Genomic DNA, 23,306 nt, shown 5'->3' on the forward strand with positions numbered 1-23,306 from the left:
GCTTGCACCTTTGCATATTTTGTGATCTTTTTTCCATTGGCTTTCTGTGACTTGTTTGCTGATCATTAGCAATTCTTATTGGATTAATTGTTGACGAACAAGCTGCACGGTTAGGTTTTAATGTTGGAAATTTAGTTGAGTTCATTTGTAACTGTTACATCTGAAAATATTTGGTAAAATCTAGTGGAACGTGATGGGGATCCTAAGATGTATTCCAGTTTCTGGACCGGACTCTAGTAGGACCTCATTATGCTTCCTTAGGAGAAATGGAATGGCCACAGGATAAGCACTAATGTATACATTAACCTAATTTAACCATCTGGTTGAGATTTCTGGGGTTTTATCACCAATATTTAATCTTATGTCATTAGCACCAAAGCTTGCCTTAAAAACAAGGCATGTGGGAGTGTGTCCGTCTCTTTTTCCTCCAAATTGGTAAGCATTCGTTGAAACTTTCCAGCAACACAAATCAACTTGGAAACAAGATGCGTGCTCTTGTCAGACCTTGTTTTGAAGCAAATTGAAGATTTTGTTTTAATTGAATATATGGTATTAGCACATAGGAGCATGTGCACACTTGCAAGTTGAGTAGAGCTCCCATAAAAACCATGCCGTAGCAGGGTTGTTGTGTGTTTTCCAGGCTATACATATGGCCATGTTCCAGAAGCATTCTTCCAATGCTTCTGTAATATGGCCATACAGCCTGGAAAACACACAACAACCCTGTGATTCCAGCCATGAATACCTTCGACAACACATGCCGTAGCACTAGTCAACTTGGAAACAAGCTGCATGCTCTTGCTGAACCTCGTTTTAAAGCCAAATGGAAGATACATATTTTTAAAAGACCTAATGCCATATTGTGAACATTCAGCAGAAAGGGGCACAGGCAGCCCAAGATCCATGTCTTACTCATTCCCGCTTGGATAAACGCCATGGGAAGGCACCAGTAACTGCTCAGTGGTTTTGTTCCCATTGTCCTTGTTTGTATTGCACGTATACTGTACCATGCAGAGCATTTGTGTCACCCTGAAACGCATGTCCAAAATGGATAAACCAAGCTGTTACTGGTTGAAAAATCAGTCTGTATTTGAGTCCAACCAAATGAGCTAGTGATGAAACACCATCACATAACATGGGAATGAAATTGCTACTTTAAAGGAATAGTAGATACTTTGAGCTTTTTGACGAAGCTTATTGATCACTGAATAATTTGGCTTTCTTCTTGGAGCCTATTTTTGTTAACTGAAATCCTTAATAACCATTCCATACCAGACAGCTGGACTGTCTTCAATTGGTCATTTTAAACCAATTGGTATTGGATTGCGATTATGGGTTGTAATAGCTTGGTCTATACATTGTATTAAGAATGCCATTTTAGATGGATCGCCATGAAAAATGTTTAGTTTATTGACATATCTAACCGTATTGATGTTTCCCCTTTCTAATGATGGCCTTGGTGAACTGTTGGTCCCCTACTTCCAGGTGCCACAGGTTAGCTCATTAACTCTAGAGTCATAACTTTGCATGGACTTGGATGTACTACTTGGAAGGAGAAAATAAATGTCTTGTTTTCAAAGGCTGTATATGCCAAGCCATTAATCTTACATAGATTCATCTCTAGTCACTGAAAACATTCAATATAACCAGTGCTTCCCAACCTGTGCTCCGTAGACCACCAGTGGTCTGCAAGAATTAAAATGTGGTCCGCAGCCTACACTGTTGCAATGAGAGCAACTGGTCTCATGAAACCCTCTTATAGTGCTGAGGCTTATTAAATATGTTTTTTTGTGGGTGAGCAGATGGCCATTACTGGATGGCATATGTTCTGTATCAGAAACTAGAGCTGATGTGGTTTATCCAATGCAGTTTTCTGAATCAGCACCCCAGATAACCAAACCAAATCTAAAGTTGGCCAAAAACTGATTCATAGGACTTTTGGTACTAATGTTGGAGAATGGTCCCGGTCAAAGAAAGGTTGGGAACTACTGAGTATAACCAAATGCATGATATGGCAGTGTAGATGGGATCTTACTTAGGAGTGAGTCTTCTGAAGTGCATTCGAGCTTAAAGTAGACCTGCAGAGGATTGCACTGTAAGAAGGGCTTTCCTTCTCACCTCAAAGCGTTTGTTCTGATTTAGTGATCGTTTTTGTTTCTCTACTAATGTAAGGTTACTTAAGCTAATTATAAGATTTTCCATACCCTTCCAGAGAATAGGAGTGACTTGGCATATGCAACTGTGTTGTGTGGATTGAAACACAGATTTGAAAGTTTGCTATGATGTCTTTTAAAGACAAAAAGACATAGAATCATAGACTTGGAAGAGACCTCATGGCCATCCAGTCCAACCCCCTGCCAAGAAGCAGGAAAATCACATTCACAACTTCAAGGGGAGAGGAATAGTTTAAAATTAAGACATTGCATCGATTCTGCAGTCATCTGTAGTTCAATAAATTCACAGTTTAGTGGTAGATAAGAAGAAAGAAAAATGAAGACCACACTCATTCTTAAAATGTCCTTCATAATCCGCAGTGTTGATGCAACATTGGACCTTTCCTTATTTGAAGTCATAGCAAACGTTTCTATCTGTTTTATCATAGACTGTTCATGCTAGTCTCACCTTTTGTTTACCAATGTAGTGTGCTAATGTAGGCATATCATTAGCCAAGGATGTAAAGGAAAGACAGAAAGAGAGATTTAAAAAGTGTGTGTATGTTTAACTTAACGTTGCATGGAATTGTAATATTTCTGAAACATTTCACTGACACGTTCTATGCAGAGGACATGAGAAATGCTTCGCTTTACCTGACCACTGCCCCAGAGCAAGCATTGCATTCAAATTCAAAGAATTTTAGAACCTTAGAGTTGGAAAGGACTGCAGGAGCCATGAAGTCCCAACTTCGTGGCTCTTGCAGGAATATACTGAAAGTTGTCCATCCAACTTCTGTTGAAAGACCTCCAAAGAAAGAGTCCACCAGATTCAGTTGCAGTCTATCCTACTGTCAATAATAATAATAATAATAATAATAATAATAATAATAATAATAATAATAATAATAATATACTTATTATTAATAATATACTTATAATAATAATATATGAAATCCAGCATATCTATCTTGTTTGCTGTGTCATAATAAAAATATACTTTATTTATATTCTGCTCTATCTCCCCGGGGGGACTCAGTGTGGATTACAGAACACATATACGACAAATATTCAATGCCATTATACAATCAACAAGGACAGACAATACATAAACAGAGATAAAGGCTTTTCCCATCTTTCCCATTTCCAGCATCTGGAGGCTATGCTGGACTCCGGCCACGGGGGAGTGTGCTGTCGCCTCATCTTCTGTACTGAGGAGCTTTGTCATCCTTAGATATCCTCCCGATTGAATTACCAGGATGTCCTTATGGGTGCCTTTTATTATCTTCCCGCTTAAAGCGGTACTTATTTCTCTACTCACATTTCTGTTTTCGATCTGCTAGGTGGGCAGGTAGTTGGGGCTGATGGCGGGTGCTCACCCCAACCCAGGCTTGAACTGCTAACCTTTTGATCAGTAGGATTTTCTGCAACTTAGCCATTTAACCCACTTTGCCAAGCTCGGCCCCAACAGTCTTCACAGCCTGATGTTTAGGTGGATTTTTTAAATTGTAATTTGAATCCATTGGTTTGTGTTCTAGTGTCCAGAGCAGCAGAAAACAGGCTTTCTCCATCTTCTCCTTGAAATCATTTCAGTTATTTAAAGATAGCTATCATGTTTCAATCTTCTCTTCTTTTTTCCATACTGAATATTTCTGGACACTTCCCTTCTCTAATTGCGGTGCCCAGAACGAGACACAATATTCCTCCAAGAGAAATCCAAGCAACATCAAGAAGTCTCTCGATCTGGAAATTACACTTTGGTTAAACCAGCCTAGAATTGCATTGGACTTTTGGCTGATGAATCATTCTTAACAGCAACAACATTTCTATCGATGTATATTGCACGAAGGTTCCTCATGCAGCAGTGTCAGTGAAATGGTCCCAGTTAGTACCTGCCTTTGTTTCACATGGAATTAATGAATAGTAAGCCTCAGACTCACTGTTAAAATCATTAACTCCAACAAAGTTATGGATTTAGTAGATTTGATCAGCAAAATACATTGTCTAATGTCTATAAATTACATTATATCAGGCATGGGCAAACTTGGGCCCTCCTGGTGTTTTGGACTTCAACTCCCACAATTCCTAACAGCCTACCGGCTGTTAGGAATTGTGGGAGTTGAAGTCCAAAACACCAGGAGGGCCCAAGTTTGCCCATGCCTGCACTATATAGATATCTAAGTGTACTGGCGGGTGGGAATTATTTCCTCCATGCATGCAATGTTGTAAATGCACAATATGCTGGTGAAATTGGTTTCGCTGTTTAGTATCAATATCTCATATCTGTGCTACTTCTAACTAGTAATCTTGTTTTGCACTGTGTGGTGTCTGATATCCCCCTAACATCGATCATTGGGCTTTGGTGAACTCTGACTCTTCCAGGTCCTCCAGGTTAGATTCTTAACTTGGTTGGTTTGCTTTTCTACATTGCATTGGTTGTTTACAATGTTACTTTGACTGTAAATCGGAAACCGACAGCCTGAGATGTGCCAACAAGCCAGGGCTTATTGTTATACCAACAATCTCAGCAAACATCTCCTCCTTTCCTCTCCTCTCCTCTGCCTGGCTTGCAAAGAGATCGAAACATTTGCTTATCTTTTGGATTGACTATAGTTTACAGGAGTTCTCCAAACTTACATGCAATAACTGATATGGAGCAACCTTGAATCACGGTTTATAAAGCTGACTTGCTTCAGTAAACCATAATCCTGTTGTATCATTTGTTTAGTGAAACTAGCCAACTTTAGACCATGATATGTGAAGCTAGCTTGCTTCAATAAATCATAGTTAAAAACAATGATAGTTTAGAATTTAAACATAATCTAAACTGTAGTTAATTGAAACGCTAAATTTTCTAATATCCTTCTTGTGGAGCACATTAAATTGGAATGAATTTTTTATTATCACGACAAAATTTGATTTCTGTTTGATATCTGTACCTAGTAACAGCTAAATTATATATAATTTCCTGACCCTTTTTGCAAAGCTACTTGGCAAGAGAGGTGCCCAGAGCATTGGTTCAAACTTTGCCCCATATTCTAGTCATAAAATGCCCCATCTATTTTGGTATTTATTTTAAAGGTATATTTGTGATGGTTGCCCACTAGCAAGGATGTTGTGATCTCTTCAAGTGGCCAAGTTTTCCTCCTCGTACAGTGGTTCTCAACCTGGGGGTCCCCAGATGTTTTGGCCTTCAACTCCCAGAAATTCTAACAGCTGGTAAATTGGCTGGGATTTCTGGGAGTTGCAAGCCAAAACATCAGGGGACCCACAGGTTGAGAACCACTGCCCTAGTAGGAGAGAAGGCACAGGAACCTATATCTTTTCGCAATGGGAAGAAAACAGTTTGGGGGGGGCAACCATTGATAACCTCAACCCTTTCCAATGCTTTGCACTTTCAGTTAAGCAGGATTTGTATAAACAGCAGAGTAGTGTCTAGTAGGGTGTACCTTTCTGTGGCATTGTTCAAGTGTCCCATTTCCCCTCAGTTTTAAGGCTGAGAAGAAAGAACCCACAATATAAGTTGGGCAGATTCTCAAGACCTTGCACCATTTGCTTGCATATATATGATGATCCAGTATGATCCCAGTATCTATGGGACCTGTGCTTGTGGTTTCCTTTACTTCACCATCCCTATCCACTCCAGGCATTTTCTAGGATCTCCTATGGCAGTGGCTCTCAACCTGTGGGTCCCCAGGTATTTTGGCCTTCAACTCCCAGAAACCTTAACAGCTGGTAAACTGGTTAGGATTTCTGGGAGTTGTAGGCCAAAACACCTGGGGACCCACAGGTTGAGAGCCACTGTCGTATGGTATGCTTCCTCCAGAAGGTGACTCCAGAAGATAATTCTTTGGGCGGAGGACCTAGAAGTGTTGTCCTCCCTTGGCATTTCCTAGGTTCTCCTGTGCAACTTTCTGATATGCTTTCACTAGAAGTCATTTGTTCAAAAGAGTTCTCTATTATCTACAGTTTCATGTAGCAATGCAACATATTTCCCATGGATACTGGTGTCATATTGGATGAAAAAGAGCACAAGTGTTCTGGTGTAGTTTCCCCTCCACAATGGCTATTACTGCACTATAAGTAAGCTTTGTCAATTGTATTTTAAGTATATTATATAATGTTAAAATTATGTGAGTTTAGTGATATAAATAGTATGCAATAGTGCAGTAGCATGCTCATCCATAATAAGTAAGGGGTTTTGACACAGTGAGACACCCTATGGAAAAAATAGTTAATTGCTGAGAGATATTTTTCATACTTCTTTGCCAAAAATATTTTAGTGCAAAAACATGCACAGCAGACTTTATTGCTGTATCCAAAAACTGCTTATTTTGTGCAAACTACACTCTTTTTTGCACAGTAATATCGAGGTGTGCAAGAAACAAGGGGTTTATTTTCAACTTGCAAACTCTTTTGCAAAACTATCTGAAGAATGAGAGAATGAAATAATTGAAAGTTGGCATCCCCAAAGAGTGTGTTGACTGGGGCCAATTTTCTTAGGGCACACTGGGCACACTCTCTAAACTCATGCCTGAGTTTGGGGTTGCATCTCCCCACAATTTCAGAAAGGTTGGGTGAGCCTTTTAGCACAAGCCATACTTATAGTAGAGATGGATTAAAAAGGGTGTTGAGTCCCATTGACCCACAGACCTCTTGTTTCGCAAGGTCCAACCGGTCCAGAAGGTGCCCGTGGGCCCCCTGGAACTGGAGGAGTCAAGGGGGAAAAGGGCAACCCCGGTCCAGCCGGTCAACCTGGACTTCCCGGCTTAAAAGGAGATCAAGGACTACCTGGACGCCCGGTACGTACCCAGGGAGAAGTGGGAAGAATGGTTTAGTCTGTTGTCCTTTTCAAAGTTACGTGTGAGACAGGGACTACTGGGTTCAATGAAATTGCCTTCATACATAGGATTGGATTGTTAGTTGAGAAGTGTTGTCAATTGCTTTCAATTCAACTTTGACTTATATCAACTCCATACATGAGAGACCTCCAAGAGTCACATCAACTGCTCTACTCAGGTTTTGTAAACCCAGGGTCAGTAGTATGTACATAAGACAGTTGGGTATATTTCTGAAATATAAGTGTGAAAGTATGGGAAGGTCCTATCAACAACCAGCATGGCGTGGTAGTTTGGATGTTTGAGTGGGACTCCAGGAGATCAGGCCTAAAATCTCAACTCAGTCAGGGAATTCTTTAGGGAGCTTGAGCAAGTGGCACTATTCAGTGTCAGCTCACCACAGCCGCTCCTGAATGAACACACAAGACTCTCTGTGATATCACCAGAAACTTTTACTGTAGGAAACATGAACATCAGAAAAGCCAAGAATGGGAGGCTCCGGCCAACCCTCCTTTATATACCCTCCCCCTCATTTGAACAGTCTCTTCCCGCTCAGTAAAACCCCGCGCAAATTCCCCGCCAAGTCCATCAGCCGTTTCTCCTCCGAGTCCTGGGACGCAGGTGTCTTATCAATGTCAGTGACCCTGAAACTCAGAGCCACATCCAGGCTCTAGTAGCAGGGTTCTGACATGGCGTCCTCCTCCCCTTCGTCCTGGAAGGAAAAGATTAAACACAACTATTGTTCTCCGCTGTCCAGAGTTCCTTTATACTTTTTTAACAGGCTGCAATGGAATACCGGGTGTACCTTTCCTAGGTCCTTTGGTAGCCTCAGCTCATAGGTCACTTCGTTTATTCTTTTTGCTACCCTGAATGGCCCTATATAGCGTGGAGCCAATTTCTTGGATGGGAACCCCAATTTCAGGTTTTTTGTGCTCAGCCAAACCAGATCTCCTTCGCCCAATTTGTCCCCCTCTCGGCGCCTACGATCCGCAAAGAGCTTGTACTTCTTTTGTGTTTCCCGCAATGCCTCTACCACGGTTCGCCACCCTTGCTTGATTTTGGCCGGCCATTCCTCGTCGGTCTGGCCCTCCCCTTCCTTCCACTCGGGTAGCCTGGGGAAAGGTGCCACCTCCTGTCCGTATACTATTTCGAATGGGGCACGACCTGTGGCCGAATGTACGGCCCCGTTAAAAGCCATCTCAGCAAACGGAAGAAGGTCCGCCCAATCATCCTGTCTATAATTGGTGTACATCCTTAAGAATTGGCACAGTGTCTGTTGGGTACGTTCGACCCCCCCGTTGGTCGCGGGATGAAAGGCCGAGCTCAGGTTCCTTTCTGCTCCTAACAGCTGTAAGAATTTTCCCCAAAATTTTGCAGTAAATTGGACTCCCCGGCCACTAATTATCTTGTCGGGACACCCATGTAGGCGATATACGTGCTTCACATACAAATCAGCAAGTTTTTCAGCTGAAGGAAGTTTTGGCAGAGCCACAAAGTGTGCCTGTTTTGAGAATAAGTCCAATATTGTCCAAATGTATCTGTGGCCTCTGCTGGGGGGTAGTTCGCCTACAAAATCCATGGCTACGCATTCCCATGGCCTCATGGGCTCTACCACCTTCTGCAATAGCCCCTGGGGCTTCCCCGGTGGTGTTTTCCCCTCTGCGCATAATTCACACTGCGTGACGTACCCCCTGGCGTCTTTCCTCATTCCGGGCCACCAGCATTGTTTGGCCAACAGTTTAATAGTCCTGGTGGGGCCTAGATGACCCGCACCCTTGTTATCATGGTACTTCCTTAACATTTCTCGTCTTAAACATTCAGGAATATACAATTTCTTATTTACAAACACCAAATCCCCACACAATTCTCCTTTTTCTTTGTTTGTTTGTAACCATTTGTCCATTCCATACGCTCGCTTCAACTCTTCCTCCCATATTTCTCCTCCCCCCGTGGAAATGGCAGTACGTTTGTTTTCTTTGGCCGCTTGTGCTCGAGTTAGTACTGCCAGGCCCCATTGCTTATCAAGAAAAATACTCCCTTCAGATTCCTGAATTCCTCCCCCGTGCTGAGGCATCCGAGAGAGAGCGTCAGCGAGTATATTATGTTTCCCCTGGAAGAATCTGAGTCTGAAATCAAAACGGCTGAAATATTGGGCCCATCTAATTTGCTTCGCTGATAGTTTACGAGGGGATCTTAGATACTGTAAATTTCTATGGTCAGTCCACACCTCAAACGGTGTTCCACTTCCTTCCAGGAAGTGTCTCCAGCACTCTAGTGCTTTTAGAATCGCTAAGGCTTCTCTCTCCCAAATCGGCCAGTTTTTTTCTGTATCACTAAACTTTTTTGACAGATAGCCACATGGCTTCAGGTTCCCCCCCTCGTCTTTCTGTAGCAGAACTGCCCCATATGCCCGGTCTGACGCATCGCAATGTAATACAAAGGCTTTAGACATATCAGGGTGCTGTAGGACAGGCTCCTCCGTAAAACGCTTTTTAAGGGCTTCGAAAGCTTCCTGGCATTCTATTGTCCATGTCAGTTTGGCCCCTGGGGCCTTCACTTTGGCTGTTTCTCCCCTGCCTTTAGTCTTTAACAAATCCGTTAATGGCAAAGTGAGGCGCGCAAAGTCCTTGATAAATGTTCTATAGAAGTTTGCGAACCCTAGGAAGGATTGCAGCTGCTTCCGTGTTTTGGGGGCTTCCCACCCCCTCACGTCTTCTACCTTCGCAGGGTCCATCGCCACTCCCTGGGAGGAAATCCTATACCCCAGAAAGTCTATCTGGTCTTTATTGAACTCGCACTTGGCAAGCTTCGCATACAGTTTTGCTTCTCTCAACTTTTGCAGGACTTCCCTGACTAGTTCTACGTGTTGCTCCTTAGTCCGAGATACTAACAATATGTCATCTAAAAAAAACAAAGACTCCCTTGTACAACAATGGATGCAACACTTCGTTGATTAATTGCATGAACGCGGCGCCTCCGCCGCACAAACCGAAAGGGAGCACACGATAATTGAATAATCCGAATGCACAGGAGAAGGCCGTCTTCCACCTGTCCTCTGGTTTAATCTGCAATTTATGGTATGCTTCAATTAAGTCCAATTTAGTGAATATCTGTCCCTCCGATAACTGGGCGATCAAGTCCTTCACTAAAGGTAGGGGGTATTTATTTCCAGAACTGATTGCATTCAGGCCCCTGTAGTCAATGCAGAGCCTCAGCGTTTGGTCCTTTTTGCGCCTGAACAACACAGGCGCCCCTAGAGGGGAATTGGAAGGCTCTATGAAACCCCTCGCTAGGTTTTTATCAATGTATTTTCTCAGTTCCTCCTTTTCCCTAGCCGACATTGGGTATATTTTTGCCTTAGGAAGCTCTGCTCCTGGGACTAGCTCTATCTTCACTTCAACTCTCCGCTTCGGTGGGAAACTGTCTGCTTCCTTCTCATCAAATACGTCCACAAAATCCCGATACTCTGGGGGTAATTTATCTGCCAGTTCTGCTATCCTGATAGAGTCTTCCTCCCCCCTTTTCCCCTGCTCTCTCTCCACTTCCTGGCTCCCTTCTTCCAACTTCATCCTGAAGATCATGCTCTTATCCTCCCAGTTGATTTGCGGGTTGGCCTGCCCCAGCCATGGCATGCCTAGTATAACATTATAGCTGGCTATTTGTGATATCACAAATGACACCTTTCCTTCCCAACTCCCTATCTTACACTTTACATCTTCGGCACTGTACTTAGCTAATGATCCCGATGCTGTGGATCCGTCCAACTGCGAAAAAGCTATTGGGGATTCTAGGTTCGTTCTTTCGCATCCCAATCCCTCGGCTAATTCAGGGGAGATGATGTTCCTGGAACATCCACAATCCACAAATGCTTTGCAGGTTGCTTGTTTGCTGCCACTTTCCAGCTGAATGGGGACCACTATCATGGCTTTGTCCTGACTTACCAACCCCCCCGAGTGGTGCCTCATCGGTGGTTCTTCCTCGGCGCGTTTCCCTGCCACGGCTCTTGGTTTGGGCGGGCCTCCGCCTTCCCCTTTTCTCTGCCAGCACTCGGCAGCCCTGTGGCCCAAACGGCCGCACACGAAGCAGCCCCTCCTGCTGGTGCTCACGTTCCCTGGCGGCTCCGTTCTCCTCCCGGCTGGGGTTGATCCCTCCTTCCGGCTCCCCTCTTTCATCTGCGGCCGCTGCTGTAGCCCTCCTCGGTGCCTCCTCGCCTGGGCCAGCGATGTCTCGACGCGCCCCGCCAGCTGAATCCATCCGCGCAGTGTGTCAGGCTCATCACGATGCACCGCCCAGGAGAGGATCTCCCGCCTGAGCCCCTCTTTGAAGAGTTCTATCTTTGTCACTGCAGACCATTCCGGCACCTTTTCAGCGAGGCATTGGAACTCCTCCGCATACTCAGATACCGACCTCTGCCCTTGGGAGACGGTCTTCAACTCCTCCCTCGCCCGGATCTGCTCCAGTGGATCTCGGAAACGGGTCTCCAGGGCCCCCATAAAGCGTCGGAGTGACCCCAGACATGGGTCGCGCCGCGCGTGTAGTTGAACGTACCAGCTGGCCGCTCCCCTCTTCAACACTGCACCAATGGCCCGTACCCGGCTGGATTCCGTTCTGAAAGTGTGGGCATTGTCCTCCATATAGCCCCTCACCGTGGTCAGGAAAAAATCCAGTTCAGAGGACTCTCCCCCAAACTCGATCCTTAGTTCCTCTCGTCTCGGTAGGGGTCCCTGTGGTGGCAATCCCCAATCCTCCGCCCGTCGCAAGCCCCCTTGCGGGCCAGTGGGCCCCGCTGCTGCTTCCCTTTGTCCTGTGCCACGCCCGGCATTCGCCAGGGGCACCAGGGTCTCAGTTGGGAGCGTAGCCGGGATTCTCGGAGGCTTTTCCCCTTCGTCGTCACTCTCCTCCACCCGCGTCAGGCTCGTTTGGATCTTGGGCCGGGCACCGGGCTCCTTTCGCATTTCCCTTCCCTTCGGTGCTGGGAGGTCTGCAAAGCCCTGGCTGCTTCCCATGCTCACGTCCCACATTGAGCTAGCCCGGAGTTCCCTTCCTCGCTCCGGCTCCGCCAAAACCGCCAGGCGCTCCATCGCCCTCGACATCACTGCCAGGGTGGTCTCCATCGCCGACATCCTCTCCTCCAGAAACACCATCTTTTGCGGGCCTGGGGAAGGTGAACCTTCCTCTCCTCCGGTGCTGTCTCCCCGCACCACTCCACGCCTCTGGGTTACCCCATTTGGCTGGGCATAAGCGGTGGAGGACGCCAGGGCCGCCAGCTGGTGGAACTCAGCGTCCGTCTCGGGAGTGGCCCTTTCCGACCTTCCCCCTCCGGCGCCCAAGAGCTCTTCATCCTCCACTTGCATGTTACACCTCACCGCTACAGCGGGATGGTGTCCGTATTCTTGGCTTAGTGTCAGCTCACCACAGCCGCTCCTGAATGAACACACAAGACTCTCTGTGATATCACCAGAAACTTTTACTGTAGGAAACATGAACATCAGAAAAGCCAAGAATGGGAGGCTCCGGCCAACCCTCCTTTATATACCCTCCCCCTCATTTGAACAGTCTCTTCCCGCTCAGTAAAACCCCGCGCAAATTCCCCGCCAAGTCCATCAGCCGTTTCTCCTCCGAGTCCTGGGACGCAGGTGTCTTATCAATGTCAGTGACCCTGAAACTCAGAGCCACATCCAGGCTCTAGTAGCAGGGTTCTGACAATTCAGTATGCTTGGTTTCGGCCCAGTCCTATGCTTTTCCTTTGGTACTTATTTGCAATGAGAATAACAACCAATGCTGTGTTGTCTTAGGGCGAAGCAGGACGTCCAGGTCTGAATGGAATGAAAGGCGATCATGGTGTCCCAGGTGTTCCAGGATTCCCAGGTATATTAAAAGACAATTTTTTAGGGAAGGGGCCAGAATTGTGTTGATTTCCATATGTTCTTAGGCTGTAATTTTTGATATTCCTCACCTGTGGCTTTGCTGGGAAGGGCTACTGGAAGTGTGGCAGAATTTTGCTTTAGAGTAGACCTTGGTCCTCCGGGAATTTCTGGCTATTAGCCAAGCTGGCTAGGTCTTCTCGGAATTGAAGCCCAAGACCGTTGGGAAACCAGAGAGCAACAAGATCAAGGCCGCTTGGGGAATATATGTACATTATATGCAAAACATGTTCTCTATGTTATAGTTGAATGTAACATCTCTTTAATATAGGAAATGGTGGGTGAAAGTACTGCTCATACATGTGAGATTGTTACCTCAGATGATGGGTTTTTCCTAACAATTATGTTGGCTGTGGCGCAGGCTGGTTAGTAGCCAGCTGCAATAAATTACTCTGACCAAGAGGTCATGAATTCAAGGCCAGTCCGCGCCCAACCATTAAAATAAAATAAATAGCCCCTGCTCATTGCTGACCTAAGCAACCCGAAAAATAGTTGCATCTATCAAGTAGGAAATTTAGGTACCACTTATATGTGGGGAGGCTAATTTAACTAATCTACGACACCCTAAAAAAAATCGTCCAGCAAACGTTTGGAATGAGGAAGTTGCCGTCGCAGTGGATGATGAAGCAGCTGCTCCCCCTGTGGCCGGAATCGAGCATATCCTCAGGAAGCTGGAAGCTGGAGAAGTTTAAATTGCCTCTATGTCTGTCTCTGTCTCTGTTCTATGTGTATATGGCATTGAATGTTTGCCAATTATGTGTATATTGTGATCCACCCTGAGTCTCCTTTGGGGTGAGAAGGGCGGAATATATATACTGTAAATAAAATAAATAAAATATTAACTGCAAGGGTTTGGTCTTTCAGGGATGAAGGGACCCCTTGGACCTCCAGGACCAGCTGGCCTCAGTGGAGACCCTGGCCTTCCAGGTTCACCAGGTAAGAGATGGATGTTAGTGTCACTAACGTTGAAAGACAACATATTGGGCCAGTGGGATGACATCTTCTTACGATTACTTGTTTTGACTGGTATGCGAATGCCACTTTCATGAAAGAGCATTCTCTCATTTGACTTCATTCTACTCTGAAGTACCATTGCTGTGAAATAATCAATCCCTATCTCCAATACAATATAAATATATTTGTACGGGATTTGTGTGGAATGATGCCAAAGGATCCCCTTCCAGAAAATAAGGAGCCATCAGAATAAATTGAGCAGATACATAATTGTAGTTAGGGGCCTTGCCGGTTATGTAAACCAACTTCTTGCTCAAGGCCCAAAGGGAGAATGTCCCTAGAAGCCAAGTGTCCAACCTCTACTTAAAGATATACACATACTGAAATCATTCTATCTTTCCTTTGTCCTAGGTACTCCAGGGATACCTGGTCCAGCTGGACAAACCATTGTAGTGAAAGGAGATCTTGGTCCTCCAGGTCCACCAGGTCAGCCTGGAATGAAAGGTCTACCTGGTGTATCAGGCCCTCCGGGTTTGCCAGGTAAGCTCCTTGCTGGAGATGTGAGGAGCACAGTCTAATTGCATGAACTCAGGATGGTGAGATCTCAGGTACGTTTGCCAAAAATGTTCCATAATTCTGTACCCAGGTCCAATCGGCCTTCCTGGTGATGCTGGGCGAGATGGGCTGCCTGGTTTTGATGGTCCAGGAGGACGGAAAGGGGAGCGAGGACTCCCAGGTCAACCAGGTATGGTAAGCGCTTCTTCCTTGTGCAAAATTTAATCCACAAGGAACAGAGAGGAACCTGATATTTCTGCTGAGTTAAGTCATTGGCTTGACTATCAACAAGGACTAGGATATTTTGTGAAAATTCTGGGAGTCATTGTCCAATAAAATAGCTTGTTTCCTCATCCTACCAAGAGCCTCATATTGCATCACAATGTGTCATCCTTGCAGCTTGACTTCTGATCAATAGAAGGGTCTGACTGTTCCTCCCATCCGAACAGGTTTACGGGGTTCTCAGGGTCCCCCTGGTCCAGATGGCATGCAGGGCCCCCCCGGTTCCCCCGGTTCGGCTTCAGTCGCTCATGGGTTCCTGATCACTCGCCATAGCCAGACGACGGATGCCCCGCTCTGCCCGGAAGGAACTGCCGAGATCTACATTGGCTATTCTCTGCTGTATGTCCAGGGGAACGAGAGAGCCCACGGGCAGGACTTGGGTGAGCCACCATCCCTGCTGAGAAGTGTGGGAGATAACCCATGGTCAATTGTTTTGAAAGGTGGTATAAGAGGGTGGATCATGACAACGCATGTGATGCGTATTGTATTTGTTTTTAGTTATTGTATTTGGTTGTTGATGTTGTATTTAGTTTATGGCATGGGAGACTCCCAAGAGCTGTGGTCATCAATACTGTAGCTTTCTCGGGTCTCGCAATCTCATTTGTTCCTTCCTTAGTTGAGCCAATCTATTTGTGTGGCTTTCCTTTTCCGCAACCCCCATTGCCTCTTGGTTTATGAGGGATTTTCCAGTGAAGATTTAATGTCATTTAAAAGCATAACAGAGTTGTGGTGGTGCAATGGGTTAAACCCTTGTGCTGGCTGAACTGCTGACCTGAAGGTTGGGTTGCTGACTCGAAGGTTGTCAGTTCAAATCCGCAAGATGGGGTGAACTCCCGTCTGTCAGCTCTAGCTTGCAGGGATATGAGAGAAGCCTCCCACAGGATGGTAACACATCAGGGCATCCCCTGGGCAATGACTCTGTAGACAGCCAATTCTCTCACACTAGAAGCAACTTAGCAGAACAGCATCAGTTCAGTTATCTTGACTTCTAGTGAGATTTTCTAGAAAGAGTTTTTTGCCACAATGTTTGTACTGACTTGTGCTTTAGACTACAACTCTGCAAACCAGGGTTTGAGTCGTTGCTTACCATGGAAATGCCCTGAATGTCTGTGGACTTTGGAAGGCTGTAAAGTTTGTTGGGCAAGGTAAAATGATCCTGCAAGGATCAAAGCTGGTTCAGGTGTTGTCTTGAGACCTTCGGTGATCATGAAAAGATAAAATGTTGCCTCATTTGTATAAACAGTGCCTTTTGTACTCTAGGAACTGCCGGCAGCTGCCTCCGCCGTTTCAGCACCATGCCCTTCATGTTCTGCAACATCAACAACGTCTGCAATTTTGCATCTAGAAATGACTATTCCTATTGGCTCTCTACCCCTGCTCAGATGCCCATGAGCATGGAGCCCTTAACCGGAAAGAGCATACAACCATTTATTAGCCGGTGAGAGAAAAAAATGTGTTCCTATCCAAATGGACATTTGTGTACTTTTTGTGATGCTTTGCCTCTCGCATCAGATATAGCTATGCAGATGGTGGTCGTAAGAATGAGTTGAAAAGGGGAACGGAGAGGCTTAGAATAAGAATACGTGAGGAGGAAAAGATGAAATTGTCTTGTATGGAGTCAGAACTTTGTTTAGACCAGTATTGTCAGCATTGACCAGCAAATCACTCAGGGATTTCTGAATCCTATCACTGGCATTCCTTGATAGTTTCCTTACATTTATGGGCTTTGCAGAACCATTGCATGAACTAGGACCCCAAACAAGAGCAAAACAGTGGAAGCTCTTTCAATCCAAGGGTGAACTCAACATCAGAAAAGTTCTTCAGAGCCCCATTCTAGTCATAGCAAAATCATGGGACCGAAATATTTTTACTTAAAGCTCTTACAGCCTGTATCTGAGCCTTAGCAGAGACATTTCAGCCTTTTAGAGTAAGAGGGAAACTTGATACCAAATTGTGATATCAAGGGGAAGGGATTGTGGCCCTCAAGTATCTCAGACATTCCCAAGGCTTGGGGTTTACCAGCTCTGGACTACTCTAGTATATTAAAGAAGGGCTTTTAAAAGTTTTTTTTTGAGTCTCCTAATGCAACCTTTCAAATCTTTTCTCTTCAGCTGCTCAGTCTGTGAAGCTCCAGCCATGGTTATAGCAGTCCACAGCCAAACCATCCAAATCCCACAATGTCCACCAGGCTGGAATTCATTATGGATTGGTTATTCTTTTATGATGGTATGTCGCTTAAACCTTCTGCTAATACTCCAGGCACCTGTTTGTCTTGTCTGCCTCCATCATCCCCACAAAAAAGGGAGGTGAGAGAGGTAACCAGTATTGCCCAACCAGTATGGCCAAGGTTAGGATTAGATGGCGATTACCTTTTGACTAGAGGGCACTGTGTTACCTATTTCCAGGGAGAGGAAGGTCTCAGTGAAGAATACTCATTTTTGTTTGCTTGGAGGAAAGTCCTTCCTCCTCTTAGGACTGTAACTCCAAGCATTCCTTACCAGCTGGGACTTGCATTCCAACAAAATCTTGAGTCAGATATTGCCCCTAGAGACATAAAGTCTTCTTAAGCTAATGATAAAGTAATCATTATGGAGAGTTGGTTGGAAACATCTGGAGGGCCAAAAGTCCCTCACCATAACACAGTGGTTCTCAACCTTCCTAATGCCACGACCCCTTAATACAGTTCCTCATGTTGTGGTGACCCCCAACCATAAAATTAATTTTTGTTGTTACTTCATAACTGTAAATTTGCTACAGTAATGAATCGTAATGTAAATATCTGATATGCAGGATGTATTTTCATTCATTGGACCAAATTTGGCACAAATGCCTGATACGCCAAATTTTGAATTCTGGTGGGGTTGGAGGGGATTGATTTTGTCATTTGGGAGTTGTAGTTGCTGGGATTTATAGTTATTCTACAAAATCAAAGAGCATTCTAAACTCCACCAACAATGGAATTGAACCGAACTTGGTTCAACTCCCATGACTGACAGAAAATACTGGAAGGGCTTGGTGGGCATTGACCTTGAGTTTTGGAGTTGTACATTGAACATTGGTGGAGTTGGGTGGAAATAGATCTTGACATTTGGGAGTTGTAGTTGCTGGGATTTATAGTTCACCTACAATCAAAAAGCCCTTTGAACCCCACCAACTGTAGAAATGAGCTTAGACCATCAGAAAAATATGTTTTCTGATGGTCTTTGGTGACCGCCCCTTGTGACCCCCCCCCCCAGGGGTCCCTACTCCCAGGTTGAGTAACGCTGCCCTAACAAAAAAGAATGCCATGCTTTTCTATTGCTTTGGGGGAGGCATTTGTGTATTTCTGACATCATCACCCAGTACACTAGTTCTCACATTGAACCATGTATGCTCCGGGTCTTGGAGAACATGGAAACGTCTGTCTGATGGGTCTGCAGATCCTAGAATCCTTTCACAAGCCAGATTGGCTGTGAAAGTTTGGGTTCAAAAGCACAGCATTCCCAAACTCTGAAGACAATTGAAAAAATATCCACCATGCTTCACATTGATGGAGGTGAATGATGTCTCCAAATAATGTGGCATACCAAAGTGGGACATTCTCCCACCAGGCTAGTTCCATCTTCTGCATAACATATATTTCAGATATTGAAACATAGCTATCATGTCACCTCTTGGTATTCTCTTCTCCAAACCAACCACACCCAACTCACTAAGTTGTTCCTTACAAGTCATGGTTTGCAAACTGCTTTCTCCAGCTTGCCAATGTGATGTTAATATTACTTTTAGCACACCAGTGCTGGTGCAGAAGGATCTGGACAGGCATTGGCTTCTCCTGGTTCCTGCCTTGAAGAATTCCGCTCGGCTCCTTTCATTGAGTGCCATGGACGGGGGACCTGTAACTATTATGCCAACTCCTACAGCTTCTGGCTGGCAACTGTGGAGATGACAGAAATGTTTAGGTAAGCGTGTGCCTAGCTCTTGGGACTTGGAAAAGCTCATTTTGGAATCCTGCTTCTAGAATGTGTCCATCTTTGGCCATACCAGTTAGGAGCAGGATTCCAAAACTAGCTTGCACCCTACCATTGGCTTGAATGTGTCCATCTTTGGCCATACCAATTAGCAGTATTCCAAAACGAGCTTGAACCCTACCATTGGCTTCGACCCTACCGTTGGCTTCGACCCTACCGTTGGCTTGGATCCTACCAAATGTACTTAGATGCTGTACAAGGAGTTGGTGTATAATTGCTTGCACAGCACCCCAGAAAAAGACGTAAATATGTATAAACCCCAACTTGGTGCATGTAAGTCACCAACAGGATGTCAGTCTTTATTTCTTTCTGTCTCTCTTTCTCTGAGTTTCTCTCCTTGGAGAGTTGTAAGATTTGGGTGGCCTTGCAAAGAAAAGCAACACACTGAGCTACCTAAAGTTTCTGTGGTAACTCTCAGACCCCTACCTTGATCCCTCCCAATTATAGGAGGTCAATGGGTTAAACCCTTGTTGAACTGCTGACCTGAAGATCTGAAGGTCAGCGGTTCGAATCCGCAAGACGGGTTGAGCTCCCGTCTGCCAGCCCCAGCTTCCCATGCAGGGACGTGAGAGAAGCCTCCCACAGGATGGTAACACAACTGTGCGTCCCCTGGGCAACGTCTCTGAAGATCTCACACCAGAAGCAACTTGCACTATATTCTCAATTTGCTTCTGACATAATTAAAAAAATCTGTATTGATTGTTCTCAGTGGCACAGTGTGTTAAAGCGCTGAGCTGCTGAACTTGTGGACCAAAAGGTCACAGGTTTGAATCCAGGGAGCAGAATGAGCGCCCACTGTTAGCTCCAGCTTCTGCCAACCTAGCAGTTCGAAAACATGCAGATGTGAGTAGATCAATAGGTACTGCTCCGGCGGGAAGGTAACGGTGCTTCATGCAGTCATGCCGGCCACATGACCTTGGAGGTGTCTACGGACAATGCTGGCTCTTCAGTTTAGAAATGGAGATGAGTCAGACACGACTAGACTTAACGTCAGGGGAAACCTTTGCTACTTTTACCTATTGGTTGTTCACCGTAAAAGCTTCCAAACAGAAAACAGGAGGGCCATGTCCACCACTTGGGCTGGTGGTCCTTTTTTTCATATACAGTATCTGACCAACTAACCATCTGTGTTTGTTTGTGCTTTTCTCTTTACCAGTAAACCTCAGTCTGAGACGCTCAAGGCCGGAGACCTGAGGACGCGTATTAGTCGATGCCAAGTATGTATGAAGAGGACGTAATGCCTCAGAGACTTTTTTTTTAAAAAAAGAAAGAAAACACACACAATGACAACTGAAAAATCATATGGTGCACTGTCCTTCAGCTATAACAATGGTGCTATTGTGCAAAAGGAAAGAAGAATGAACATAAGAAGAGAAAATCCAGAATGTAGGTTCCGGTGCACCCTCTCTGTTTCTCCCCAAATGCCTTCCTGAAGGCATTCATCTGGTGCAGTTTTTCTTAAATTTTTATTTTTGGTCAAGGAAACTGACCTCTTGGAAAAAATGTTTAGAGACGCTTGCGGGGCACTAAGGGTCAGAAGGTTGGACGTGGCTATTCCTCCTCCGAGGGCCAATGGGGCGCCTTCTCAAGAATTGCCCCGGAGAGGAGGAGGAGGACAAACCAAATTCACTGTGACAATTCAGAGGAGGAGAAACTACAATTCTGTCAAAGCCCGACTTCATGGTGCTACTAACCCTACTGTATCCCAGGTTTTTTTTTTTTAATATGAAACGTTTTAAGCTTATTTTTTTTTCCCTCTGTAAGTAATGAAATGTGTATATTGTGTAAACACATTTTTTTTGTTTTCAACTTCTCAAAGCGTTTAGACACAAAACAGCCTTAAGTCAACAACAGAAATCAAATCAACCCTATATATATATAAATATATATTAAAAATACCCACTGAAAGCAGGGAGCAATATTGTATAGCCATTAAGCAACAAAGAGAGTTCTGTTTCTCTTGTAACAACTACTGAATTTTAAAATTTATATATATATATATTTTTTCCTGGAGTCCTGGTCACGTTTTATTTGGGAATTGTATAATAATGCTTTAGTCATTTCTTTAACAAACCAACAAAAAAGCAGGGTTGTTGATGTCTATAATGCAGGCATGGGCAAACTTGGGCCCGCAAAGTGTTTTAGACTACAACTCCCACAATTCCTAACAGCCTCAGGCCCCTTCCTCCTGAGGAAGGGGCCTGAGGCTGTTAGGAATTGTAGTCCAAAACATTTTGCGGGCCCAAGTTTGCCCATGCTTGCCACTCCACGCTCCTGGCGATTTTATCTGTCCTTCAAATACCAAAAAAGCAACAACATTTTAAAAATGTTTTTATTTTTGCATATTCTGTGAAAAAAAGAAAAGAAACGTGCAACCACGTCCTATCTTCTTCTATACGAAAGACGCCAAGGCATAGCCATTCCTATATGTCATACGTTGCATTTGGTTCAGCTAACTACCCCTTGGGAAATATAGGCAGGTCAAAACACAAATGTTATAAATATTATGAAACACACACACACACACAAAACCACACTTATTTTTTTCTTTCTGGAAACAACATTCTAGTATTTTATCCAAAATACCTCTACACACTTTGGAAATCCTTTTGAATGAAATAAAGTGAAAACTGGTGAAAACGGACCTTTTCCTAACCCACAAGTCGGTTATTTGAGGTCATAACGTATTTGTCGAACTGTGGAAGCTATTGTCAAATCTGTGATAGACGCCACACTGAAAGGAAAAAATGAATTGGTTGAGGGGACCAATCCACTTCTAATGACTCCTTACATTCATAGCATTTGCTGTTTAGAGATAGATATCTCCTTGCTATGACTCTCACCTTTGCCACCTTTCCGCGATTCAGCCTTCTGCGTTTTCTCTTTCCTTTGATGGTTCGAGCTCAAGAGAAGGAACGCCTGTCTTCCGGAACGGTAGGTTCTTCCTCTGAACGGACTTTCTCACTGGGTGAATGATAGTGATGGGGTCTGGTGATGGATCTCCCTTGGGCCCCAGTCACTCACCCAGCTGCCCTTTGTCCCCATCGAAACCCTCCTTGGATTGAGTACTTGGGCTTCACAGAATCCTAGATTAATAGAGTTGGAAGAGAACACATGGGCCATCCAGTCCCAACCCTCTTTCTGCCAGGCAGGAAGAGCACAATCAATGTACCCCTGACAGATGGCCATCCAGCTTCAGCTTAAAGGCCTCCAAAGAAGGAGCTTCCACTAGACCAGTGATTCTCAACCTGCGTCCCCAGATATTTTTGGCCTACAACTCCCAGAAATCCCAGCCAGTTTACCAGCTCTTAGGATTTCTGGGAGTTGAAGGCCAAAAATATCTGGGGACTCCGGGTTGAGAACCACTGCCCTAGACTCTGAGGCAGAGAGTTCCACTGTTGAATCTCCTTTCCTGTCATTTGAATCCATGTGTGAGGCGCAATGGGTTAAACCAGTGGTTCCCAACCTTTTTTTGACCAGGTCCCACTTGATGTGTGACCACTTTGACTGAACTTTCACCAGGAACCACTCTCCAACATTAGTACCAAAAGGGTTACGATTCACTTTTTGGTCAACTTCAGATTCAGTTTAGTTATTTGGGATGCTGATTCAGAAAATTGCATTGGATAGACCACATTCGCTGGTCAGTTCTGCAGGGCTCTGCGGAAAGGAGTGGAAATCAATAAAATAAATAAAGAGGGAGGAGGTTCGCAGACCGGATTTTCATTCTCGCAGCCCTGCTGGGCCGTAGCCCACAGGTCTGGAAACACTACGTTAAACCCTTGTGCTGGCTGAGCTGCTGGCCTGAAAGTTAGTCTGCTGATCTGAAGCTGCTGAAATCTGTGAGACACGGTGAACTCTTGCGGGGACATAAGAGAACTATCATTTCCGGGCGTCCCCTGGGCAACATCTCTGTAGACGGCCAATTTTCTCACACCAGAAGGGACTTGCAGTATGTTCTCAAGTCACTTCAGACACAATGAAAAAAAATTGAATCCATAGCTCCATTGAGTCCTAGTCTCCAGGGCATGAGAAAACAAGTCTGCTTCCTCTTCCTTATGACATTCTTTCAGATATACAAGGATTGAATGAAAAGTAATGCCTCCACCTTCTTAACTCCTCAACAAATGGCAGTCCTCGTCTGTGGCAGGTACTGGCTTGTTCAGTAGATTATCCTCTACAGTTCCATTTGGCGGGAAGCCTTAGCATTGAACGGTTGTGTTGTTAAAGTGCGAAGTATGGAACTTTACGCAAACGGTCGGTCAATGCGACTTAAGCAACGTGCAGTCATTGAATTCAATGGCAGCAGAAGGTGTCACCCCAAAGGAGATTCATCAGAAAATGCAAGCTGTTTGGTGATTGTGTTGATGTGAGTACTGTGCGTCGTTGGGCAAGTAAGGTGCACGATGGGTCCTGTGAGATGCTGGTTGCGGAAATAGAGCGTTGACTTCTTCTGTGACGGCTTCAGAAAACTTGTTCATCGTTGGCAGAAATGTATCCAATTGTCTGGTGATTATGTGGAAAAGTGAATAGTGGTAGTTAAAGAGCACATTCTAAGGATTATTTCTGCGTTTGATTTATTAAAATATTCCC

At 44.8% G+C, this 23,306-nt stretch overlaps 1 protein-coding gene across 3 annotated transcripts in view; it reads left to right on the top strand.

Moving 5' to 3' along the window:
- Positions 1-21,357, top strand: part of col4a5 (collagen type IV alpha 5 chain) — a 129,955-nt gene extending 108,598 nt beyond the window's left edge. For 2 of the 3 annotated variants that reach the window (XM_062964070.1, XM_062964071.1), the window contains 10 exons: positions 6,819-6,952; positions 12,784-12,856; positions 13,777-13,848; positions 14,278-14,406; positions 14,513-14,611; positions 14,871-15,083; positions 15,964-16,141; positions 16,815-16,929; positions 18,472-18,644; positions 19,870-21,357. In XM_062964070.1, the coding sequence (XP_062820140.1) occupies positions 6,819-6,952; positions 12,784-12,856; positions 13,777-13,848; positions 14,278-14,406; positions 14,513-14,611; positions 14,871-15,083; positions 15,964-16,141; positions 16,815-16,929; positions 18,472-18,644; positions 19,870-19,951 (1,268 nt within the window). In that variant the 3' untranslated portion in view covers positions 19,952-21,357. Of the gene's footprint in view, positions 1-1,485; positions 4,230-6,818; positions 6,953-12,783; positions 12,857-13,776; positions 13,849-14,277; positions 14,407-14,512; positions 14,612-14,870; positions 15,084-15,963; positions 16,142-16,814; positions 16,930-18,471; positions 18,645-19,869 lie in introns of those variants that run through there. The other variant, XM_062964072.1, reaches the window with a different exon arrangement.
- Positions 21,358-23,306: the final 1,949 nt, after the last annotated feature.

Source organism: Anolis carolinensis, unplaced genomic scaffold, assembly GCF_035594765.1.
Source record: "Anolis carolinensis isolate JA03-04 unplaced genomic scaffold, rAnoCar3.1.pri scaffold_12, whole genome shotgun sequence".
In the NCBI taxonomy this organism is placed as follows: Eukaryota; Metazoa; Chordata; class Lepidosauria; order Squamata; family Dactyloidae; genus Anolis; species Anolis carolinensis.